The 24,669-nt window shown below is 38.6% G+C and overlaps 2 protein-coding genes across 3 annotated transcripts; one reads left to right on the forward strand and one right to left on the reverse strand.

Moving 5' to 3' along the window:
* Positions 1-4,756: 4,756 nt before the first annotated feature.
* Positions 4,757-10,746, reverse strand: LOC311064045 (uncharacterized protein). 2 transcript variants are annotated; one of them, XM_084083774.1, is made up of 6 exons: positions 10,506-10,746; positions 8,651-8,742; positions 8,225-8,254; positions 7,299-7,337; positions 7,151-7,195; positions 4,757-5,208 (listed from the first exon to the last, which is right to left on the reverse strand). In XM_084083774.1, the coding sequence occupies exons 1-6, from the start codon at positions 10,567-10,569 to the stop codon at positions 5,080-5,082; spliced, it is 399 nt and encodes a 132-aa protein (XP_083939900.1). In that variant the 5' UTR covers positions 10,570-10,746; the 3' UTR covers positions 4,757-5,079. The 2 variants fall into 2 exon arrangements, with proteins under 2 accessions (XP_083939900.1, XP_083939901.1); XM_084083775.1 differs by lacking the exon at positions 8,225-8,254.
* A 2,863-nt stretch (positions 10,747-13,609) lies between these two features.
* On the forward strand, positions 13,610-24,455 carry lamp1b (lysosomal associated membrane protein 1b). Its single transcript, XM_084084442.1, has 6 exons — positions 13,610-13,981; positions 18,455-18,651; positions 20,636-20,764; positions 21,285-21,351; positions 21,636-21,803; positions 22,770-24,455. Exons 1-6 carry the CDS (start codon positions 13,915-13,917, stop codon positions 22,907-22,909), a joined length of 768 nt encoding a protein of 255 aa, XP_083940568.1. The 5' UTR covers positions 13,610-13,914; the 3' UTR covers positions 22,910-24,455.
* The last annotated feature ends 214 nt before the right edge of the window (positions 24,456-24,669 follow it).

Raw genomic sequence — 24,669 nt, forward strand, 5'->3', positions numbered from 1 at the left:
TCAGATCACTTACCCACCCTCTGTCATTTAACATTAGTGCCACCCATTTTAAATAGCATGTCACAGGAAAGATGTGGTGTTACTCAATTCTGGCTATGAACCATTCAGACCTGCCAAATCACCTTACCTAACCTGTTAGGCTAAGCGATGTAGACCATGTGCTACCCACTGTACTGCCCCTTGATAAAGTGACCCCACGAAAAAAAGTAGCGCTATTCTACTACTTCCAATGTCATCAAATTAATAGCCACGTGGTTATTAAATCACAGAGACTGTAAGCAGTGACATTTGTCCACATTATCCTTTTTTATGTGCTTGTTTGTATTGTTGGAATTGCTTTTGACTGAATATACCTCAGCAGCACTTAAACACAAAGTTCACAATTAGAAATGTCTATCTGTAGAACATTGTAGAATGTACAAGTACTGTCTGGCTCGCCATTTCAAAATTGATAATAATTAACCATACACGATAAAGGACAACCTTACTACTGCTATTTTCTAGTACTACTATTTATGGGGTATTTCCAGGTTTAAATATTATTTTGTGGTCCTTCTTGCCAAAGTAATAGCCTTTCTCTTTCCAGCTAGGTGGGTGTCTTGCTGCTCATTTAGCTGGTTGTCTGTCTTTAGGCCACGATGGACCTAAAGACTCAGTCCTGTTTTAGTGCTGTTTGTTTGTAATTACTTAAGAGGTTGGAAGTGCGTGAGCAAGGTGAACCAGTAGCCATCGGCACCATTGAGATGTTACTGAAATATTTATCTGAGGAACGACTTAAGAATTAGAGAAATGGATCTTTTCTTAATTCTATATATAAATATATATATATACAACACATGTAAGATATTCATATTTTATATTTGAAACCAGTATGTTATCAAGACTGAATGTAGTGTTTATCATACTTCTACTCAAACTCCCGCCCCCTCCACAAATAACTTCCTTCTCCGATTGCAAAACCGCAATCTTGAAAAACTGTCAAGACCAAAAACTAAAAAGAAACCGTGACCATGCCTTGTGGGTGTGTGAGTCGCTGATACCTGTGTCTGTTCTGTATAGACGGGGACTTTTGGAATGGGAGGGGGCTCAGCGGTCCCTGTGGTTGTGAGGAAAACGAGACTCTGACGCATCTGATCTTAATCTTTTAATAGATTTTTGAGGGGTTTGTTTTGTTTGATTTATTGTGGACTTGATTTGCTGTGCTGTCTTTAACAATCATTTGATTTTTTTTAATATATATATTACTTTATGCCTTTTAATTGTTTTGTATCGTGTGAGAGGGCAAGATCACTGGCTTTCTTAGTTTGACAAAAGATTAACATTATCATTTATGCCTTATCGTTACATAGAAGACAAGAGCATTGTAGCATTATTGTCGTTGGCGAGTGTGTGTGTGAGAGCAAACGAGAGGGTCACATCTCTTTGGCTTTAGCTTTGAGCTCGCCTGGTGCATTGTTTTCACTGAAACAATACAGTGTACTTGGGGCATTTTCAGTGTGTGCTGTCCTGGCATGATTATGTGGCTACATATGTTTTTTAGGTGTGACTCAAACAGGTTGAAGATGCCTGTACGAAAAGCTTTACTAATTACTCAATTCCAGCAGGTGCGCTTGTATGTGTGTTTGTGTCAAAGCGAGAGGATAGGGAGGACTGTCTGCAAAACATTATGGTCCGTTTTCTTTCCCATCTTCCAGTGTTTAAAAAGAAAATCAAATTAAGAATGAAACAACGGAAGTAAGAAATGAAAATATGGTTTTATTGTTTGGTGTTTTTTTTGTTTTGGAGTGGATTCCTCTACTTTTTCCCCAAAGCCTCTAAGCAGTCCATTGCCAGGAAAGTATTTGGCTTACAATGGTGCAACCAAAGTTTGTGGGAAGAGTAGAGTTGATCGACTTCAGTTTGGTCAGTGAGAGTGGACAAACCCTTTGGAAATTCACTATCCACGATTCAGTGGCTCCCTGGCATCTGCTTAACCCATTAAGACCTGTTTGTTACACCTATACGTTGTTATACCTTTCAACGCCTCTGTGTCATTTTAGTTGTTGCTATATATCGCTGTTGCTGGGCAGAAACATCTCATCTCCTTATTCTATCTTTTTGTGTTTTTTCGTAAATGCCATGCTCAATGATCATACTACAGCGTCACACAAGAGCATCAAAAGTAGTCGCTTCGGCGCGCTTCGAGCTTGTAGATTTGCTACTTTTGCTATTTTTGAATTTGAATCCTGAAAAGTAACAGTTTTGGACATATGAGGTTTCCACCCGACAGAGACGATATTTAGCAACATAACTTTAATGTAGGATTTTGTCTCGGGTCTAAATGGGTTAATGTTGATGCATTTGATTCAGTATTGGATCCCTTGCTCCTTTGATCTCAGTAGGTTGACTCACCACATTGGTTTTCTTGTTTAATGGGGAAAAAGAAAAGAGTGTGGGGCACCAGTAACGCGCGCGCAAGCAAGCTGTTGTATACCTCATTTCTAACTAAAACTTGCTTTAATCTACTTAACAAATAAAATATACAAAAAGTAACAAAAAACAAACAAAACATAAAACAAAACACATTGTCGTTGTTGGAGAAGCCCACTTGTCTTGTTTTCTTTTTTTGTTTGAGTGTTGTGGGAAATTCCGCCACAAGGGGGAGACATGTTACATACGTGTACAAAGAATTAATGAATGTCTTTATTTTTTCTGTCCTCAGCCTGTTACCATTCACAATGTTCTCACAGGGCACAATGACTATTGCAAACCTTTGGATGTATAATTTATTTAGTATATTTTATTTCTTTTTTTTTTTTTTTTCTAAGTTGGCCCCATCTGAAATTTATATTTTGGCTGTCATTTGAACAGAAACTGACTTTACATTGTAGCGTAGATACTAGTACACTTTAAGGGTCTTTTTTTTTTATGATTTTGACAATCGTGTCTTGTTTTGATTGTGAGCAGGTACAGGTATGTACGTGTCTTGTCCCAACGCGGTGTCACAGCGCTTTGTCTAGTGCTCTCTCCTGTGGTAACAACATTAACCAAAGACTTCTAGTGATTGTATATGGGCTACCCCAGCTCTTACCTCTTCCCACATCACTGATCAAGATTAAATCCCAACAACTAACTGTTGGAATGCCAAAAATAACATATTTGCAAGCCATAAACATGACACGCTGGGCTTACGGATAAATTAGTCTTCAATCTTGATACTCCTGTATGACAAAAAGTGTTTGCATGTGTATGCACATTCCATGCACATCACACACCCGCCCTGTCAGTGCAGTGGCATCAGTGCCTGTGGGTGGGGATTGGTAGAGTTTGGCAATGGTCAAAGTGGGCTTCTCTGACGGACCAATAGATGATCCAATCCGGTGGTAGCTGGGTGATGTTTGCTAATACACACTGAGGGTTGATCCTGTGCACACTGTAAATGCTCAGGACTTAAATGTCTGTCTGTCATCAGTGCTGTTGCTATGATACATATGAAAATGCTCCGTTCCTGCCTCTTTGCATTACAGTGCGTCTGTCTCTGTCTCCTCATCTGTACACTGTAGTTCCTTGGATAATACAGCGCTGTCTCCTCGATACACACTCTGTGGTTTCTAGAGTTTCCTGTCTCACCACTGTGCTCTCTTTTTCTCTGTCCTCGCTATATCTGTGACATTGTCTTCTCAGCTGTGTGACACTATGCATCACAGTCCTTCACTCTGCACGGACTGTGTCCCGCTGGTTGGGTGCTCTCTGGCCACCGGGCTTCAGTGACACTTTGTTTAATGCTTTAACTCCATGTGAGGTTGTAGGAAACTCACAAGCGCTATCTATCCCAAAGCAAAAATCCAAATATTTTAACTTTTGACAAATGCAGATACCAAAGATAACTCTCTGTCCTGTCTCTCTCTTTCTCTTTTGTTTTCACCCCGCAGCTTGTGTATTAAGAGACAAACCCAGCACTGGCTTTAGTCCTAGCCTCAGCAATTCCAAAGCTTAGATGTATATTTTGGTATATTTCTGAGAAAACTTAAGTGGGAAAAAAAAAGTCTGTTTAACTTCTTGTTGGTTTGTTGTATCACTTTTTTCTGTCACAGCATGGAACTAATTGCAGAACTGTCTTACTATTGGTAGGTTAAAGATATAGTATTTTTGTATGTTTTGGGTGTGTCATGTGTGCGATTATCAATTCACAGCCCAAGCGTTGATGGTTTAAAATGAGAATAACGAGAATAGGAAAAAAAACGAAAAAGGTAAACCTGTACATATTACTTCCGTTTGTGTATCTCAATAACTGAATTCTGTAAAACATTTATTACTCTCACTCGGAGGCTTGGGCTAAACTACAGGAATGTGTCCCCCTGTTTTTTGTTTTGTTTTTTCCTTATATTCTGATTCCACAGTCTGTTGTGAATCAGCTCTGTCACTAGAACTCTATAGGATCCCAGACACTGTCATTGTGACATGATATGTCATTGTCGGAATCCTGGGTTCCACTATGGACTACAACACTGCTCACCTGACAGACCAGGTTGGGGGGGATGGGGACACTTCTCTGATCTGACTACATAAAAACCCTCCAGTCATGGGGGGTGCATAGAACTGAAAGATTGTGTAGAAATTTAAGTATGTGAATCAGGATACATAGTAGATTTTGATGCATTTGTCTGCTGTATTTTTGTTTGTTTTGTTTTTATACACATATAAAGATCTTTTACTGTAAACTGTACAGTTCTCTTTTGTTGTAAACATCATTAAACCATTTTCCAAGTGATTTGACATTCATGCTGTCCTTTATTGAAGAATCTGGTATATAGCATAGCATATTGGTAGAGAGGTTCTAGTGTAAGTAAGATAACCTACACAAAAATGGCACAATGCAAATAATTTATCCCATCATTATCTTCTGTGAGTGGCCATCAACTTAAAGGGATAGAAAGGCACAGGCTAATATTTGCTTTGTTGCATGTTCAATGATATAACAGAAATCAACACGGTAGTGACAAAGTATAAATCATTTAGGCTTAAGACGGAATGCAACTTGAGTGATAAAAGATGGTTTGGATCAGAGGCCAGACTGATACACAAAGGGACCAGGGGGCGTCAGCGGCGTGTAGGCCTAGACGAAGTTGAAGCTGTGCCCGATGTTGAGGCTGTGGCCGAAGTTGAGGCTGTGGCCCTCGGGTTCAAAGCTTCGTATGGATCCTCATCCCGGGTGTTTGCTTGGAGAGACTGGGTAGAGGAAATGACACATAGCATAGCAATTTTCTGAGTGTTAATTTAAACAAATAACCGTTGAATTATTTGTGCACTCTGTTTAATTAAAGGGACATTTCACTTTCAAACACGTGTGAGCACCCCAGACAGTTTTTAAGCTCCTTGATTCAGTATTTAGATATTTGATTTCCATTTTATCAGACACGCCTCCTTCCTATATAAACCCATTGTAACTTCAAACTCCATTTTAACCATGTTGGATTCATTGAAAACACCCGTCCTTTGTTCTGGTGACTGATATTGTTGTTCTAATGCGTGAGGGGGCTGTGTTTTTTTGGGGGGAATGAAAAAAAGTGAAATTATTTAAAGGACAACTTCACCCATTTTCAACCTATCCTCATATAATTGGTCCTCACTAATGCTCATAACAAAATGGTAAGAAAATGTCTAATTGGTCTGTGTCTCATAGGAGGGCTGTGGACACACCCGCCTACCAGTGACATCATTAGGCAGGTTATTATTTTTTTCAAACAAAAAAGATTTGTATTAATGCAATAACGATGGCATCCATTATAGTATGCGAACTTTCCAGGAATAGAAAGACAGCAGTTTCTATTAGCTTGGATTCCCCATCGATGATGTCACTGGTAGGCGGGTTTCTGAACTGTCCACAGACCTCCTCTGAGACACAGAAGGGGTAGACACAAATGGTGCCATATCGTAATGAGCATTAGTGAGAGGACCGATTATATGAAGATAGGTCGAAAATGGGTAAAGTCGTCCTTTAAAATAAAATAAATGAAAAAAGAAATTGAAAAAACACGGCCCCTCACGCATTAGAAGAACAATATCAAAATGGAGTTCGACGTGGAGTTTTGGAGTTTGGGTGGAAGGGGGTGTGTCTGATAAAATTAATATAAAATATCTAAATGTTGAATCAAGCAACTTAAACACTGGGGTGCTCACAAAAAGCCAGAGTAGACGTTAAAATGACCCCAAACATGTTTGAAAGTGAAATCTCACTTTCACACTGAGGATTTTACTGCGTAGAGTCAAATTAATATATTAGGATATGCTCAAATTCTAAATGAAGAAAATACCCATAACTCTATGCCACAGTGAAGCTCTCTATTAGTTAAATATGTTCTGAGTGCCCTCTTTGTCCCAGAATCAAACCAGTCTTCAATAAAGTCGGTAGACAATTTATATTCTAATAACGTATCCTCTTCATCCATTACAGTAAGTTGTTACCCAGAGCAGTGTCGATGTTTTCAGGCTGTTCTTTGTCAACAAGGCTCAAGTTTTAATTTGAAGAGGACACTAATGATGCTAAAGCCTAATTTATACTTCATTGGTCTGTTATTTTCGGTGAGTGACACCTGACCATTGTGTGTGATAAAGCATAAATTAGGCTTTAGGCATTGCTATGACCAAAATGTGATCTCAAATCAATAGATTGAATATTGAATACTTTATTAGACAGAAATATAAATAGCATGAGGTACAGTCAATTTCAGATGACTGCTTCAAAAAGTGCAAAAATTGGTCATTTCAATGTGAGAACCAGCAAGTTCATAGAATTGAAAAGGAAGTCTGCATCTTTGTTGCATGTCACGCATGGTCCCCGAGGAAGTTGTGGGCTACTTATGAAATGTAACCAGTTCACATCGCCTGACAAGAGTTTGTCATGATACAGCAGAGTATATTGAGCACAGTGGTGTAAATCTAGGGGGTGAAGAGGATGAAACCACACCTACAGGGGGCCCACAGCAGGGCCTGCCATTTATGGTGTTTTATTTCACAACATACACTATAATTAATAGTTATAATTAATAACCATCACTGCATGAGTGGCCAGATCCAAATTAAATCTTGGTGGCCCCACATAAGCCAATCAATTTTCATGATAGCATGAAAATAACTTAATAATGAATTAACTTAATTAATGAAAGATTACCTCATATATTTGTGTTTGTGGGTTCCTCTCCTTGCGAGATTTTTTCTAGAGACAAAATAGCAGCAGGATTATAATACTTAAATGCCAAAAACAGGACTTTAGGGATGACAGGTTTAATGTTATTCTATTTTCAATAGCAATGACTCACCTTTTGCTTTAATTCAAGCCCCTGATCAGTGCCCTTTGCCTGGGGAAGAAAATATTGAAAGGAAAAACAACACATCTTTAAAGTTAAATTGTATCACAGAGGATTGTGAAGCCTATGGGTACTATTCAGTTATTCAAGGCAACAGATAGGGACAACGGAAATTACTTTAAATGATGAAAACGTGTCCATAACTGCTGAAAAAGCAGAATTCTGGATATGAAGAACCATGACATCACTAATGGAGGAAGTTGCTAGTTGTACATACTGTATTGTATGTACTTTGTATTATATTGACCTATAAATGTACATTGTAAAAGTTTTGCATTCACAGCCAGCTATACTTGCAATGCTCTGGAAGCCTCTGTACTATGTTAATTGTGAAATAAATGTGTATTGATGATGATATAAGTATGCTCGCATTTGTTTATACAGAGTTGGGCTGAGTTTTCCAGAGTGGACTTCTTCACTGCTTACATCATAAAATGTTATTTACTGGATGTTTTCTGAATGTTGGAGGGTGGGCAGATTAAGCTGTTCCAAAATGTTCTATACATAACATTATAACATAGGAGAAAAAAAATCACATTATTTGAATTTCCAGCACTTTTAATTATCCGTTGCCTGACTTTAATAATCAACACCCGCAACAGCCAGAAAATATATACAATAACAATAATACTGTTATCAAAACCTAAGCAAAACACAAAATCCTGAGTGTTAATTTAAACACTTGAGCCCTACTGTATATGTCACATAGTGGCATGTTGTGAGCTTGAAGATCAGCTATTTTCACTGTTTTTGATAGAAGATTTATGAAAACATTTGAAAAGTTTTCATCTATAAAATGACATGCCCAAAATAGGGTTACAAATGGAAACATTAACACTGAGGATTTTACTGTGTATAGAAATGATGTTGGTACGTACAGATGTTGAATCTCTCCCAAGAAACAAAAACTGCACAGAGATGAGAGGGGACAAGAACAAAACATTTCCTGTGAAATCACACCTTTTTATTTTTACAAACATAACCACTTGAGCCCTATTTTCAGTTTCAGTGAAACAGACCTGAGTTAGAACTGTGCTCAGTATGCTGTTCTTTCCTTTAGACAACAGCAGACCAACAAGCTCACAACACGTCACAACGCGGGGTGAGCTTGTAGATCTGCTATTTCTTGCGAATGTTCCCCCCAGAATAAGGGGTGTTGGGGTTCAAGTTGATAATTTTTTTTTTGTTGCATATAATTCCATGGCCAAAATAAGGATGCCAGCGTTATATGAGGCTACACTGTATCGTTGCCTTTGTTCAATCCCAATTTGTTAGGGACTAACGTTTATGTTACTGTTGCTTACCTTCTCTTTGAAGAAGAACCCAGTGGCAAGGATACAATAAACGAGCAGAATCCCATCCAGGACATAACAGATTTCTGGGTCCTTGAAGGCCTCTACAGGACATGTAGTACAGAAAATAACTGTTAATTTTTTGGCATTTGTGTGTATGTACAGTACGTATGTCAAGCATGTATGGGTATGTGTGTGGGTGTGTGTGTGTGTGTGTGTGTGTGTGTGTGTGTGTGTGTGTGTGTGTGTGTGTGTGTGTGTGTGTGTGTGTGTGTGTGTGCACGCGCGCACGCGCGCAAATGCTTGAGTGTAGGAAATAACTAGAGATCATCTTGCGATCTTGGGGTCACAGCAGCTGCAACACCAAATTTGTATTTATGATGCCCTGGAACACATGACATTTGGGGAAATTTGGTGAAACACGTAAACTGTGCCAGATTTTCAATATGGTTAAATCCTTGCATGGTCAACTTTTAACCAATAGGCTATGTTAGTATTGACATTTCCAGTATAAATGTTGGCCACCAAAACTTTTTTGATGAAACATCAAACTAATTTCTGATTACGGGGGTGCGGGGCTCTTGCAGACGGTAATAATTACACCAACTGTATGCGTAGACTAGGCTGCATTCTACATACAAGTAAAGTTGTAATGCTGCTTCTCTCTAAATATACAGTATATATATTTTTAAATGAAGGTTCTAATGATCATTCTTAACAGATATTAAGAATACAAAATACTAGGTTGCTAGTTCAAAGTGATTTGGTGATTTTATTATCTCTGCCATGAGAGATTATGTTTTAATGGTAGCAGTCTCACAAGTTAATACGGACAGAGGAAACTGTTTTTACCAATACATTTATAAATAAGTCTAACTTTAAAATCTGTAAAACTTCTCTCAATATAATAACCTCTAAATAAACCTCTCTATAAATCTTGTCACGATGCACTGATGTTAATAAATTAATAATAAGCACTCCATATCAAATTTAGTCAAGTATACCACTCTCGTGGAAATACATTTACTAAACTTAATATGGACCTAAGTGCTTCTTCTTCTTTCTTTTTTTTAAACAAACATAGCATCCGATCGATAATTTAAGTTACTATAGTTAGTTGAGCTTATTGCATATTTTGTTGTGTATGGACAGTAGCAATTATTTTAAAGTTATTGCTAAAACCCTGTAACTACTACTATTACATTAAATGTAAGCAAATTAAATATAGAGAATACATCTTTTAGAAATTGCCATTTTCTATTCATTTAATTTGTATTGTATATAGTGTTCCAATATAATAAATTGCTCTGCTATTTTGAACTTGAACACTGATGGTAGGATCTTTTGAATTCCATGTATCAAATGAATCAATCAGTTTTATTTGTGGATTCCTAAAGTATGGCGACAAATGAATTGAGAGAATGTGACTGATTCAATGTTATCACTTTCAAGTCAGATATCATGCCAAAGTACATTTCCTCCAATCATTCCCGTCTACAATATGTTTTAGATTTATTTTCCTTATAGCATAACCTCAAACATCTCAATTTTTTCTCAGCAAAGTGCTTTGTACCTAGAGTATGTGCTTCAATTATCTTGCTATTTGGTGATGTGGAAATCAGAAAGGGGACTCTGTTTCCTCCAAAACCATCTCCGAACAACAAAAAATGGAAGCATATGCAGAGGCTCTAAATGAACAAATTCGATGTTGGAAAATGTCTCAAAAAAATTACATCTTTATCAAACACCTTCATGAATATCCTTGCAATTACACCGATAGCAATAATGTAGTCCTTTTTTCTTTTTTCTTTAATAAATAAATATGTCCCCCTTTTCGTACAAACACCTTTGGGTCTACTACACTTACCTGCAGAGGATACAAGCGACAAAACCAAAAAGAGCACAAACATAGTCATCCTCAATCTGTCCATTGTGTTCGTTCTTTGTCTCTCTCTTCTTTCAGTAAAGGTTGTTTTCTCTCTTTTGGGCTGACAACAGGTTTCTTCTTGTTGTCTAATTTTAACTCACATCGCCGTTTCCCCTCACCCTCATCACAGGAAGTGGCTAGCCTGACACAATTTACTGCATACCTATGGACTGAGTCTTAGTTTGTCTCTTTCCATTCTTCAAAGCATTGTACAAACTTCTAAGATCTAGGTCTGTAACTGACTCTGCCTGCCCTGTTCCACTCTGCTTTTTCTCTTTTGCCTTTCCCTTTTTTGCGCTGTTAGCATCAATTTAACATAACTTATGAGGTTTTGTGTCTCATATTTTCTTCTTAACCACCATAAATTGGTGATTAGTGGCTACACTTTGATGCAGTGGTAAAATAAAAAATAATTTTGAGATCAAAATGTTTTTTGGTTACTGACATTTAAAAAGGATTTATGCTTTACAAAAGCACACAATCGAGACAGACAGATAAGAGGGGTAAAGGCCAAGGAGATAATCGAGAACATAGAACACAGGGCCGAGAACATAGGACTGACTACATAGAACAGAGAACCTAGAACAGAAGACACAGGGCTGAGAACATAGAACACAAGGCTGAGCATATAGGACAAAGAAACAAAAAGAGAATACAGGGCTGAGCACATAAGACAGAGAATATTACAGAGACATATGGCCGAGAACAGTGAACAAAGGGCAGAGAACACTGAGAACACACAGTAGGTCAAAGAACATACAACAGAGAACACAGGGTTGAGAACATAAAGTAAGTCAGAAAAAACAGGGCTGAGAACCTACAGTAGGACTGTCCTAGTAGAACAGAGAACATTAGCCAAATTGAAACCCATGTCATATTGCAAAGTTGTGCCCACAAAGTACATGGACCATGAACCGGCAGAGCCACCAGGTTGCCAGTGCCACCTGCTTACAATTAATCATCAGTTAATTGATCAGAGATTTTAAATAGACCGTAATTGTTAGCTCCACTGTCGCACCGCAGTGCATCTACGTAGTTGGTGCGCCTCTTTCCTTTATATGTGAAAATAAGTGTTAAATAGTTCCATATTCTGATTCTGATTTAAATCATTGCTTTATATACTATAGAGTGTTTGTTCAGTAACAGGGGCCTCCTCATCTCTCCAGGTCTTAAGAGAACAGAAAATACAGGTCGGGGATACCAATTTAATCCAATCAGGAGGGTTTACAGGGTAAACAAGTCAAATTGGAACTGGAACAACACTTCAAAAATTAAGCTGATAAATTGGTTCTCTCTTGATTGGATGAAATTGGAAACCCACCTGAAAATGTATTTTCTGTCTACAATGTCTAGTGCTGGAGAGATGGGGAGACCCCTGGCAGTTACTGAACAAGCACTCTAGCAATGATTACTAACAAAAAAACGTTTTTTTTTAAAACCATAAAATATTACACCATCTTTATAAGAGTCATTTTAAGAGAGGGGGGGGGGGGTATATATATATATATGTATATGTGTGTATATATATATATATATATATATATATATATATATATATATATATATATATATATATATATATATATATATATGTGTGTGAGATCATCATCTCATGTTGTGAGTCTTCAGTTGCCTAATCACATTGATTTACACAGGACCAACAGAGCACATGGTGAAATTGGAAGGAGGGAGCTGAGGTGCATAAAGAGGAGAATGTATTTTCACACTGGCACGTCAAATGCCCATTGTCATCTGACCTAAACTATAGGCTACTGTAGTGTCCTTACTCTCCTTCAAACCTGCTCTAAAAGAGCACTTTCAGGTGGCTGCAATTCGGAACTGGCACCTGTAAAAAGTCAAAGCCAATCACCAGAAATTCCCCCGAACTGTACTTATTCTTATTTTTTATTACTACTCGTTTATAAGATGTTTTTTTTTTTTTGCATAGTTGTATAATTGTCTATCATTAAATGTTTTTGATGAATTGAATACACAGGACGCCAATGGAAACAAGCCATAGTGCTTTCTTGGCTTTTAATACTTTTAGTAGACCTTGTATAGAACTGAAGCCTACTTTCTGTGCTTTTTTTGCAAACTGTTAATAAAGTATTCAATCAATCAATTTCACTTGATTGAATCAAGTGAAATGCTGCTTGACTCTCTCTTGAGCCTGTAGTTGCAATGTTGCGCAACCATACTGTATGGTTGGAATCAATTACCAAACAAACAAACAAACGTGTTTCATTTTGTATGTATGGTCCATACATACAAAATAAAACACACGTTTGTTTGTTTGGTAATTTTAACATCCGCTTTGCATGTTTTATTAAATTTCCCCTAACGAATTAACACAAAATATAGTGCGCAAAGTGCGCTTATTTATAAAAACAAAAAAGACGCTGTTCAGGGGTAAACAGGTGCGAATGATGAGCTTATGCAAAACCAGAGCAACTAGTTCCCAGTGGTGTGAAGTAACTAAGTACAATTACTCAAGTAATGTAGGCTACTTAAGTACAATTTTGAGGTATTTTTTACTTTACTGGAGTAATTTTCAGTACTTTTACTTCTACCCCACACTACATCTCAGAGAAAAATATTGTACTTTTACTCCACTACAATATTTGAAAACTTTAGTTAGGCTACTGGTTACTTTGTAGATTTTGTTTATTATTACAAAACATACATTAACCACTTCTTCAGTCCTATATACATTTCGCCATTTGAAAATAGCCAATCTGCTATTTTCGAAAGACTTTTATACATTTTATACATTATGATAAGAAACGGGACATTCTGCACAATGACTGAATACTTTCTACTTGTACATTTTTTATACCAATACTTTTGTACATTTTGAATTCCGGACTTTTACTTGTATCAGAGTATTTCTAACATTGCAGTATTGATACTTTTACTTAAAGTGAAAAATGCGAGTACTTTTCCCACCACTGCTAGTTCCTGCCTTTATCTATCAATCTATGGTTCCTGCTGTATTAATCACGTGACTCCAGCTGGGTGATTCTTAATCACATGATGCTGAAGTCATTTCCACTGGCGGAGTATCAGCGGCGAGCAGCAGGGGAACATTAACCTCTAACCACGTATATTACTGTTAAACCACAATTGGAAACTGTTTAATTACCTCGGAATCTGAACGTGTGGTCTGATCTTCTCGTTTAGCGGGAACCTCGTTGTTTTGACAAAGTAGTGTGCTTTAGTTTTTACCTTGCCTTGGTCTTGTTGTTGTGACGCTACACTAGCATAGCAAACAAACAAAACTAGCATCCAACCAACGTTGACGTCGGCGGGTTTATTGTTGTTTTATTGAGGAACACTGAACAAAACCAACATGAAGCTTCAGCACAGTCATTGCGACACACCTGGTCGCCTGGTCGGGCTATTCGTTGCGTTATTTGGTGAGTGTATATTGTTTTAACATTCCTCTCCATCAGTGTTGCCAGGTTTTGCGAGAGAAGCAAGCAACCAGTTCTATGAAAACAAGCCTAAAATAAACTACTACTAGGCTACATGAGCACTTTAAACATCGGCTGTTAGCAGATCTACAACAGATCTGGTCTGGGGATCTTAGTATAATCAGAAAAATGTACTTTTTAGAAGTCAATTCCAATTGACGCTCAGATTATACTAAGATCCCCTGACCAGATCTGTTGTAGACATTATTTGCTATTTTCAAAATAATATTGGAACGACATTTGAGAAAATTAGGAATACTATTGAAACTTCTGCCTACCCATACGTCATGTCCTAGTATGAGCGAATAGGGGAAGGGGATCAACGTCATGCGATTCCCTTGTTTGACCCGGCAAAAACTCGAATGTGTCTCAAAGAATGATTATTGGCAGAATCGCAGAAAGTTAAGAATATTTGGCGGTCCCGTTTTACATTTTCACAAGATCGGTGGTTGTTGCTATTACCTGCACCAATACTTGACCAAATGTTGCGCTATGACGAAATGAACCCATGAAATGTAACGATGTGTACTTTCTGTAATGCAATTCCAATGTTGAAAGCTGTGTTGTTTAACCCGGGGAAGGAATGGCGGATTCGGCCACGCCCCGAAATACCCGTATGTGGGTCTCAAAGAATGGGGGTCAATGGCATAAAATGTATTCATATGGGGGTCCGCAGACAAATATATATATTCATTTGGGGTCCTTGACTTGAAAATGAAACACCGGTTTAAACACTTGGAAACGAGCCCAAATAAAAAAAACTACACACTAGAAACCAGCCCAAAGAAACAGCAACCCGCAACTTTACAGAAAAGCAAGCCCAAAGTCGCTTATAATAAGCGGACATGGCAACACTGCTTTCCAGTCAGTGGTCTGTATAGACAGGTTTCCTGTTAGTAAACATTGAGAGGAATATGACCGCGCAGCTGCGGGGGGAAGCCTATGGGTGCGTTTGGAAATTACGCACCGGAGCACACTCGCCTATTAGTTTGTATTGGCCAGTGCGCTCACTGCCGCTCAGGGCTGTATTTTCGAACGCGCCTTCCACCCCCAGGCATGCGCAGATTGCGCATTCTGCTCTGTGATGACGTCGCTCGGAAACCCGTCTATACTTCGTCGTACGAAAGGGTCGCGCGCCGATCTACAAGCTCACAGCACTGTGAGCTTGTAGCTCGTCTGTTTTCGTGGTGCGCGGCACCGTTGTACGAGGTTGGCTTCTTACGTGATTTTGCTCTTCAACGAAATTGACTTAATATGTCAACTGAAAAGTCTGTCGTCACTGTGTCGCTCGACACTTGTCGATTGTTTAAAGCAGGGGTCTTCAACAGGGGGTCTGGGACCCCTAGGGGGTCCTCAGAGCTACTACAGGGGGTCCACCAAATTTTACATTAACCACAAACCCTAGAAATAATTCCTTTTCTGAGGGGAACATTAGCCGAAAATGGCAGCTCTACAAGCTCGAGGCATTGAGAGATTGTAGATCGGCTATTTTTGGCAAAGAGGCTATAGGTGTAGAGGGGGGAAAAGAGCAGACTACGTAAAAAATAACCTTTAATCTGAAACACATAGTAGGGTGTCCCTGCTTCATCTCTCTCTCAGCTAGAGGGTCCTTGGCCTGAAAACGTTGAAGACCCCTGGTTTAAAGGCTTAAAAGATGCAAATCTTACACGGCCGGGGCAAAAATTATCTTATGCGTCCAGACCCCCCGGGTAGAGCACCATTGCGGCTAGCTCCAATCGGAACCATAGATCGGAACCTTTCCCTCCGCTGTATAGCTCCGAGATGAGGTTCCACGTTCGTCGGTGCCGTTGTAGCAGGACATTTTCGAATATTTCCCACTTTAGATGTTTCTGACCCCTTTCTGCACATCGTATCCAAAAAATAAAGGTTTTCTGAAATGCTCTCAGATGTTTTAACTTATAGCGCGCAATAAAATCTATCCAACGAGTTGGAAAAAGCGTTAAAATAGCTTCTATCCTAAATGTTTTTAAGACATACCCGGAAGTTGCGCCCGCAGAGGTGACATTACTGATTCCCCTACTGGTCAAATGTTGAATTGCATCTTCTAATGCATAATATTATGGAACCGGCTGAGGAGAGAAGCTATTTAAACGCTTTTTTCAACTCGTTGGATACATTTTATTGCGCGCTAGAAGTTAAAACATCTGAGAGCATTTCAGAAAACCTTTACTTTTTGGATACGATGTGCAGAAAGGGGTAAGAAACATGTAAAGTGGAAAATATTTGAAAATGTCCTGCTCAAACGGCACCGGGCCACCTAGGACCTCATCTCGGAGCTACATAGCTGAGGGAGAGGTTCTAAATGGGGCTACATTGCGGCTTGTGGCTAAGTGTTTTAGACCCCCCCTCCCTCCCAAAGGTATTAGTACACACGACTAATAGACCAATACATTCAATAGTTAAAAATGCACTTTGTGAAAATGGATGGGTTTGCTTCGACAGATTGACAATACAGACTGCGGAGTACAGTCCTAATCATGAAGTCGATTTTTGCACCAAAATTGTTTCGCTACCGCCATCTTCAGGCGAGCTGATGAACATAACATCTTACTAAGAAAACGAGTCATCATTGTATTCAAATGTTTGTATTGCATTTTTCAACATGTTATCAAAGAAAGTGACTATACCATAAATGATGGCATACAATATCACCATAGACTGTTAAAGGTTAGTTAGTTAAAACTCTATATTCTGATACTAATTCATTGCTGTAGAGCATCTGTTGAGTAACAGGAGCTCTAACTGTATCGCCACTCGCAAGCTTTTTAGTAAACAGAAAATACATTTTCAGTTGTTAAACATGTCATCTAATCAGGAGAGAGAACTCTACTAAAGAGGTTCTCTTTGAACGAGAGACCCCCGTTATCACACTATAGCAATGATTGCTATGTGAATATAGTTAAAGTTACAGAGCAGAGCAATTGACTAGATATTGTACCCATGATGTTTTTCAGTGTTATACCAGACATATCACATGCCCAAGTTGAATATTCAATGATTGACCTTTAAATAACCAGAGACATATTAGTCACACTATTGTGTTACTTTGTCGTAGCCGTTGGCCTGAGCTGTACATACAGTACGGTACAAACATACTGCCCAACATGCATGCATACTGTACATGCATAACATACCATATTTGTCATCAGAACAGCACAATATTACTGAGGCTGAGTACAAATTGTAAAGTATACATAGCAAGATATATTGCAATATGATTTTGAAAGGGGGGGAAAAAATGTGAAATCCATAGAATTAAGATGGTCTACATCATATCCTTTGCTGTATGCATATTTCATATTTGCATATGTTTTTAGAGAGCAGGAGACAAGCTTTACTAGCCAGGTTTGACTGAGTTTATTATGAGCTGAGTATGTTCACCATAAGGCTCCTCTTGTACAGAGCACATGGCATGGCATGCTCAGGAACAATGGGAAACAGCCAAATGTTTAAGGCCACTATAGTTCATGTAATAGTCACCCTCACAATTTTGAAGGTTTTGGAATTCCTCTTGGTGATCATTGGACACTTGTAACTTGAGGAATGTTCATGTGACCATCTCACAAGTTAAACCATTGTTTAAATCCAGTTTTAACCTCAAACATGGCAAGAATTTAAAATGGCCAAAGACAGACTATTATTTTAGCAAATACATTTTCATCTTTGTAGACGGCACCATAAGCACTAAAGTCTGCCACAACGCATGACATAGATTTCACTTTACTATTCCAGGTTTAATGGTACATATTAAAGGGATATTTCACTTTCAATTTTTTTTTTGGTGATTGTATCGTCTACTCAGGCTTTTGTGAGCCCCGCAGACAGTTTTTAAGTTGCTTGATTCAGTATTTAGATATTAGATATTCATTTTATCAGACACGCCCCCTTCCTATACAAACCCATTGTAACTTCAAACTCCATTTTAACGATGTTAGATTCATCAAAAACACCCATCCTTGGTTCACCCGTTTTTCATGTATTTTTAATATTCTTTTTGGAAAATGGAAAAAATAAAATACAATAAAAAAATTAAATAAAATAAATGAAAAGAAATCTCGGAAAAACACGGCCCCCTCACGCATTAGGAGGGCAGGGTGAGTAACCAGAACCAAGGAGGGGTGTTTTTGATGAATCTAACATGATTAAAATGGAGTTTGAAGTTCCAATGGGTTTGTATAGGAAGGGGGCGTGTCTGATAAAATGAAAATCAAATATCTAAATACTGAATCGAGCAACTTAAAAACGGTCTGGGGGGCTCACAAAGGTTTGAGTAGATGATAAAATCACCAAAAGTTTTTCTGAAAGTGAAATATCCCTTTAAGTAGGGTTGTTTATTCAACTGCACTACAGTATATTTCATTAACTCAAATGACTCAATTTGTCCTCCAACATCAGCTGCCACCTTTCACCAGAGCTTTGCCGCTGATGCCCCACCCACTGGTTCTCCCCAAATCTCTGCCCCACCCCTCAACAACCCAGGAAGACCAGAAACGGGCAATTACACGGTCACCAACAGTAATGGAACTGCTTGTCTGATGGCACGCATGGGCTTACAGCTCAGCATCTCCTTCAGTTCTGCCACCCAGAATAAGGTACTTTTTTACTTACTTACTTTTCCCATTAAATTGCAGTTGTGCAATTTCTCCTAATGTGCACTTGGCCAAAGCGTTGGAAAAAATAAATGGTATCCAAGATTACTAATACTAACATGATTGGGGCTGGCTGTGTACTCCTGGATACCTCTATGCCAAGTTGAAAACCCTATAATTGCGTTCACATAAGTTCCAATAGAGCTCAACAGTGATGTGCCGGAAGTAAAAATCCCATTCATTCTCTGCATAGAGTATTTTATTATCAGCTATAATGTCTTCAATCCAAAGTAGACTTACCATGAGCAACATGGTTGCAAAACAATGCTATATGCTCTTGTAACAGCCACACATCTGAATGCAGTCAATGTAGTTTTAAGAAAAACTTGTTTTCGTTTGTGATGACACAAGATGCTACTCAGGATTGGTGGAGCTCACGTTACCATGGAAATGTTACCGCCCCGCGAATGATATGCGAGATTCTGCTACACTAGATTCCATACCCCGGGGACATGATTGTAAATTGTTGTTGAAAATCACTAAAAGTCAACCTTAATAACACTGTTAACAATAATGAACACTAATGACTGCGGTTGAAGTTAAGCAAGCTAAACAGATATTTGATTGGAAGCACTGGAAATGCATGTGCAATGGTTGTGGCATGAGTAGTTCCTCACTCCTAAAATAATTATGTACACACCTTTTGCATTTTCCAATTATTTTTATGAATAGAATCAAATGCATTATGTTCACGATTCATCACATTGGCGGTTGACCTGATTCCTGGCTGAAAACTCTAAATCTAATATTTTCTCATCTTATGGAATAAATGAATAGGAAATTCTCTTGCATCGCTAGTGCTGTTCAAAAAGTGCAGTCACTGTTGAGCTCTGTGGGACATGTAATGATTCTGTTATAAATCTGCTACTTCTGTTGGGCCTCATCTTGTACCTACATTTACTCAATGCCTCAGAAGGTGATGATAAGAATGTAATTCTTCTTGGGGATTCAGAAGTACCAGTAGCTATAAATACTCTTTACAGCCTAATATATTGCATTATATAGTCTACTCTATACATCTTATTCAAATTATTCATTTCAACACAACAGGCAAGCTGATGGATGCACAGTATTCTTGCACAGCATTCTGGGTAGTATTATACCATTGTCATTTTATTAAAAGAAATATTCAGAACAATCAAACTGTATAACACCTACAAACATCTGTAAACTAATGATTCTCAATCTGAGCATGGAAATTCAAAAATGTTATCTCAAGCTCAGGAATAAAAAAACGATTTACATTCTTATCTGGAGTCTTCCGGGACTGAAGTTTAATAAGTCCTTATTTACTTGTACTCAGTAGTCAAGATAAGTGAAAGGAGCTCTTTAAAATACCTGGTGATCTTTATCTACTTTTATCCACTTTTTTACCTTGTAAACCTGTGATGTGACAATAAACCTGATTCTGATCTGTTGCATTATTAAGTCAGTTCATATTAAGCGTTTAAGACAAATACTTTAAGTAGGTGTGTATTCTGTAGTCTGCCTGCCCTTATACTTTGTCCTTTGAAATCCATAGTCCTCATGTTCTATCCACTGCAGAGTCCGTGGTAAACTGTTGGCACCTTTTTTGTCCTTAATTCCTTGTCCTTAATGCTAATTGGTTGCAGGTGAGGTAGTCTCACAAGCAATAAGTAATATGACTGGAGGAAGATTTGCACACCACAACGTTTCTATCTTTTTGTTGCACGACCAAAACCGTTGTCCAGCACTTTTTTTTACTAGAACACTTATTGAGCATGTACCTTAAACCTTTTGTGCTGTGCAATTCTTTCTCCACTAAGTTTCCCTATCCTCTGCAGAGTAAAGTGCCTGGAGCCACAACATCAATGTGCCTCTGTGTTGACGCTAACAAGTTCATCTGCTTAAACGCATAGAAACACTGGTGATGTAATGTATGTCCTGCTCTGTTTTGTATTTACAGACCGTGTTGGATTTGATGAATCTTCAGCCAAATATAACAAAGAGCTCTGGTTCATGTGACGCAGACAGTGCCTCCCTGGTTTTAACAGCAGATGTAGATAAAACCAACCTCACGTTTGTGTTCTTACTGGTAGGCTCCTTTGTCTTTTTTGTCTTACAATTAATTACTCTGGCAACTAAATGTAAGGGAAGAAACAAGTTCTGTGTGGTCTGTTCATCCTCTGTCGTCCTGGGTGTGTTCGAATTGTCTTTTGCTTAGGTTCCTAACTGAGATAAATGTCCCAGAACGATATAAGCAGCAGCCAAGATGAGAGCCAGTTGAATTCTCCAATGCACACTACTTGTGGGTGTGTGCCGGTGCGTCCGAGAGAGCGAGAGTGTGTTTGTTAGGTATAAGATGATAGACAGGAAAGAGAATGTCATGTCTATTTGGCGGTAATGTCAGAATGTCTATTTTTGTAGTGCTTTTATGTAAAGGAAAAATATGTACAGTAGGAAAGGAAATCCAGACAACTTTTTCTGAGTGCTTGTGCATTGAGATTTTCACTTACTGTTAAGCACCACTAGATGGCAGCTTCAGAACATGCGTGTGTTACTATTGCTTGTTTGAATGTCATGTGACTGAGGGGTTATTGATTCTTTACCTTCAGAATGCTACATCCAGTAAGTACCACTTAAGTGGAGTGACTCTGTCAGCTGCCTGGCCAGACATGAGTGGTGAGTAAACATCCCATTGTCAACATGAATGATATACATTATATGCATCAATTTTGTAACCCTCTTCAAACCCTAATCTGCCAAGCGGAAATTTTGTATAGTGAGCAATTTGTGATCATCCCATTTTCTGCCATTGTTTTAGTTTTTTTATTTTATATATCCATTGCTTAATTTGTTTGTTTTCTTGTCATTTTGTATCTTGCCTTTCTGTCCCAAACTATTTGTTCTGTCTTCTGCATTTCTCTGGCCCCCTTTTTCACCTTTTTGTTTCTCCTCTTCTACAGTACCCTTCTCAGCCAGTAACAGTAGTCTGGACTACCTGCAGGGTACCCTGGGTCGTTCATACATGTGTCATGGGGAACAGACCTTGGATGTGGTCCAGAGCCTTTCCATCAACACCTTCCAGCTGCAAGTGCAGCCCTTTGGCCTCACTGGAGATCAGTTTGGAGCAGGTATATGCTTTCAAGATTTGCTTTTAGTTCCATACTTGCAACAGGGATGGTCGTTGTTTATAACCTTTCTTTCACAAGGCCAAAAATCAAGTTTGAACCATTCAAACGTATTGAATTTTCAAACATATTGAAATTTGAACCTATCTATTTTTATAAAATATTAAAGTCTCGATCTGTCTGTGCACCGTGTTTGGAGCGGAAAAACTTGCTCTCTTGTGAGATTATATAAATTATCCATACTTAATATCTTGTTCCATAGCCACATTTGAATAAAGTTAGGTACTATAATGGTTTAAATAAAAGCCCAACTATTAACTGAAGTCTTAGGGAGAACATTGACATGCATCGCTCTGAGCGACATGCTTTGATGGAACAATATTTACCTAACAATATTTACCTTTTGCTTTGATGGAACAATATTTAACCAGGAAATTATAACCAATCTATTCAGTCAGACTCAATATAGCCTACACTTTTGTAATGTTTGTGTTGACTGAAGGTACACAATGTGACAACAAGGAAGTTTTAGCCTGAGGGACAATTCCAAACAGGTTTAGAACGCTTTCTTCAGTCGAGTCTGGTTGTGAACTTGTCTGCCATCATTGCCAAATGTGTGTACCCAGTCAGGGTTGTCTGTCTGCAGAGTGCGCACAGTAGAAAGAGGGGATGCAACTTGTGTTGTGTAGCATGTTGTTTTAGTTGGCTCTGTGATCTAGCGAGGCCAGCTGCTGTGCAAGGTCCACGGTCGAACCTTAATTTTGTATTTATATTGGAACGTTATTTTTTATACTTAACACTTTATGTATTTTATAGACTATAGGTTCAAATTTCAATTATTCATTGAACGTTGGTTATCAGAAAAAGATATTATCCATGATCAACCAAAATGGAAAAAAATAATCTCCGCTTAAATATGGCTCCTATCAATTTATTTGTACTCCTCTCTGTCGCCTTTCACTCTCCAAGCTGAGGAATGTCAGCTGGATGAAGACGACATGTTGATCCCCATCATAGTTGGAGCAGCTTTGGCCGGCCTTGTCCTCATTGTCCTTGTGGCCTACCTCATCGGCAGGAAGAGGAGCCATGCTGGGTACCAGACCATTTGAGGTCACTCTCCGTCACGTGGCCACAGAGGCCAGAGAGCGCTATCCCACCCATGCAATTAACCACTATTTTAAAAGACTGACACTCCCCCCATTCTTATTCTTCGTCCCTTCATCCCTCTACCATGCCCCCCTTCCTTCTGTATGTCTATGAAGTCTTCTTGCTGCTCCCACTCCATTTGCCTGTATCCTACAACTAGAAAAATGTCATTACTACCTTATGGGTTTTCTTGATGGTGATATGCGCTTTCTTGACTGACTTGCTCTTTTGTACAAAATGGGACTTTGGTGAGAAATCGTAATCGAACAACCAAAAGCTGTTTACTTACAGTGTAAGGAAGGGGTTCAGTGTTGGCTGGCTCTAGTACCCATGGAACCGTAGGTCAGATATTCCACAATCTTCACTTGCTTCGCGACGTGTAGTTTAGAGCTTGAATCATACATATTATTTATTGCTTTCTGACAATGGAATTTTGAGGGATTTTCTGTGCAGGCATTGGAATAATTGTTTTTATTGATTGCTCATCTGTTGTTTTTGTGTATGTGGCCATTTTAGTGGTCTTGTCATTAAGGAGCTGTTGTTACTTCAGTGTAAAGGGAATATATGGTTCTATTCAATCCCCTTCTGCGAAGACAAACCTTCCAGTGTTTTATATTGTAAGTCAACACACAGCCAAAGAGTGCATACAGTAGAGATCTGCAAAGAGGCAGCTGGGACTATCAGCTGCAAACGAGTGAGTGTAAGGAGTTGTGCTCCGTTTTCAGAAATAGCCATCACATTTTTAATGGTTGGACCTTGGATACAAAGTCCAGTTTGATGTGATTTAGTCCTTGTTGACCAGGTTAACTGAACTAACAACGGGTGTTCCTGTATGTGCTGCACTGAGGCTGATGCCCACCCCCAGATATTGCTGGTACTACACACGCACAATAAGGGTCGTTAATTGAGACTACAACCTCTTAACTGTTTGCTGAGGAGGTTGAACATTTCTCAGGAAGTCTTTGTAATGGAGGGATTAACTGTAGTGAAGAGATAATGTTCTGGTGTCTCAACATGAGCAATCTGGGAACCCATTTGTCTTTTTTTGTCTTTTTCTGAATCTGTTTTGAGAGATTACAACATGAGCAATGTTGTTCTACTCAATAGCAAACTTACTTAAAAACGCAACTTGGATTTTTGTTACATAAGGGAAAGCAACCGGACTGAAGTCTGGAGAGAAATCCCAATTTAAAGATGGCCAAAATACCCATGCCAAATTTTCGTGTGCCTTTCCAGCTGTGAAATCGATGAGAAATGCATTATGCCAATAATACCAGAGGTACTCGCTCATAGACAGTGCATGCTGTCAAGTTTGGGACATAGCCAACCTGTACTGTTGTTTGAAGATGTACGTTCACTACGTTGTATGAAGTCGAAGGAGAAAGTTCAAAGTACGTTAACATTTTCTCCCTCATCTAGAAATGTTAATATCCATGTAGCGGTTTAATAAGGTTTTAATGGAATGTTTGCATTGTTTTCTAAAAGGTCAATAAAAGTGGAAGAACAAGGCTTTTTTAACTTTGTTTTTTTTACACTACAGTATAAACGAACGGTGCATTTAAACCCTTAGAGTTGCTTATCAAAACTACTTGTTAAATTGAGGCAGTTGAGAAGAATTGTGTGTTCACTTATGTTCACACATGTGCACTTACAGTACTTAAAGTATTAACCGGCTGTTCAGATGCTCTAACTGCATTTGCTAATTTAAAAGATGATCATGCAA

This window comes from Gymnoscopelus microlampas (assembly GCF_963454915.1).
Source record: "Gymnoscopelus microlampas genome assembly, chromosome: 17".
Lineage (NCBI taxonomy): Eukaryota > Metazoa > Chordata > Actinopteri > Myctophiformes > Myctophidae > Gymnoscopelus > Gymnoscopelus microlampas.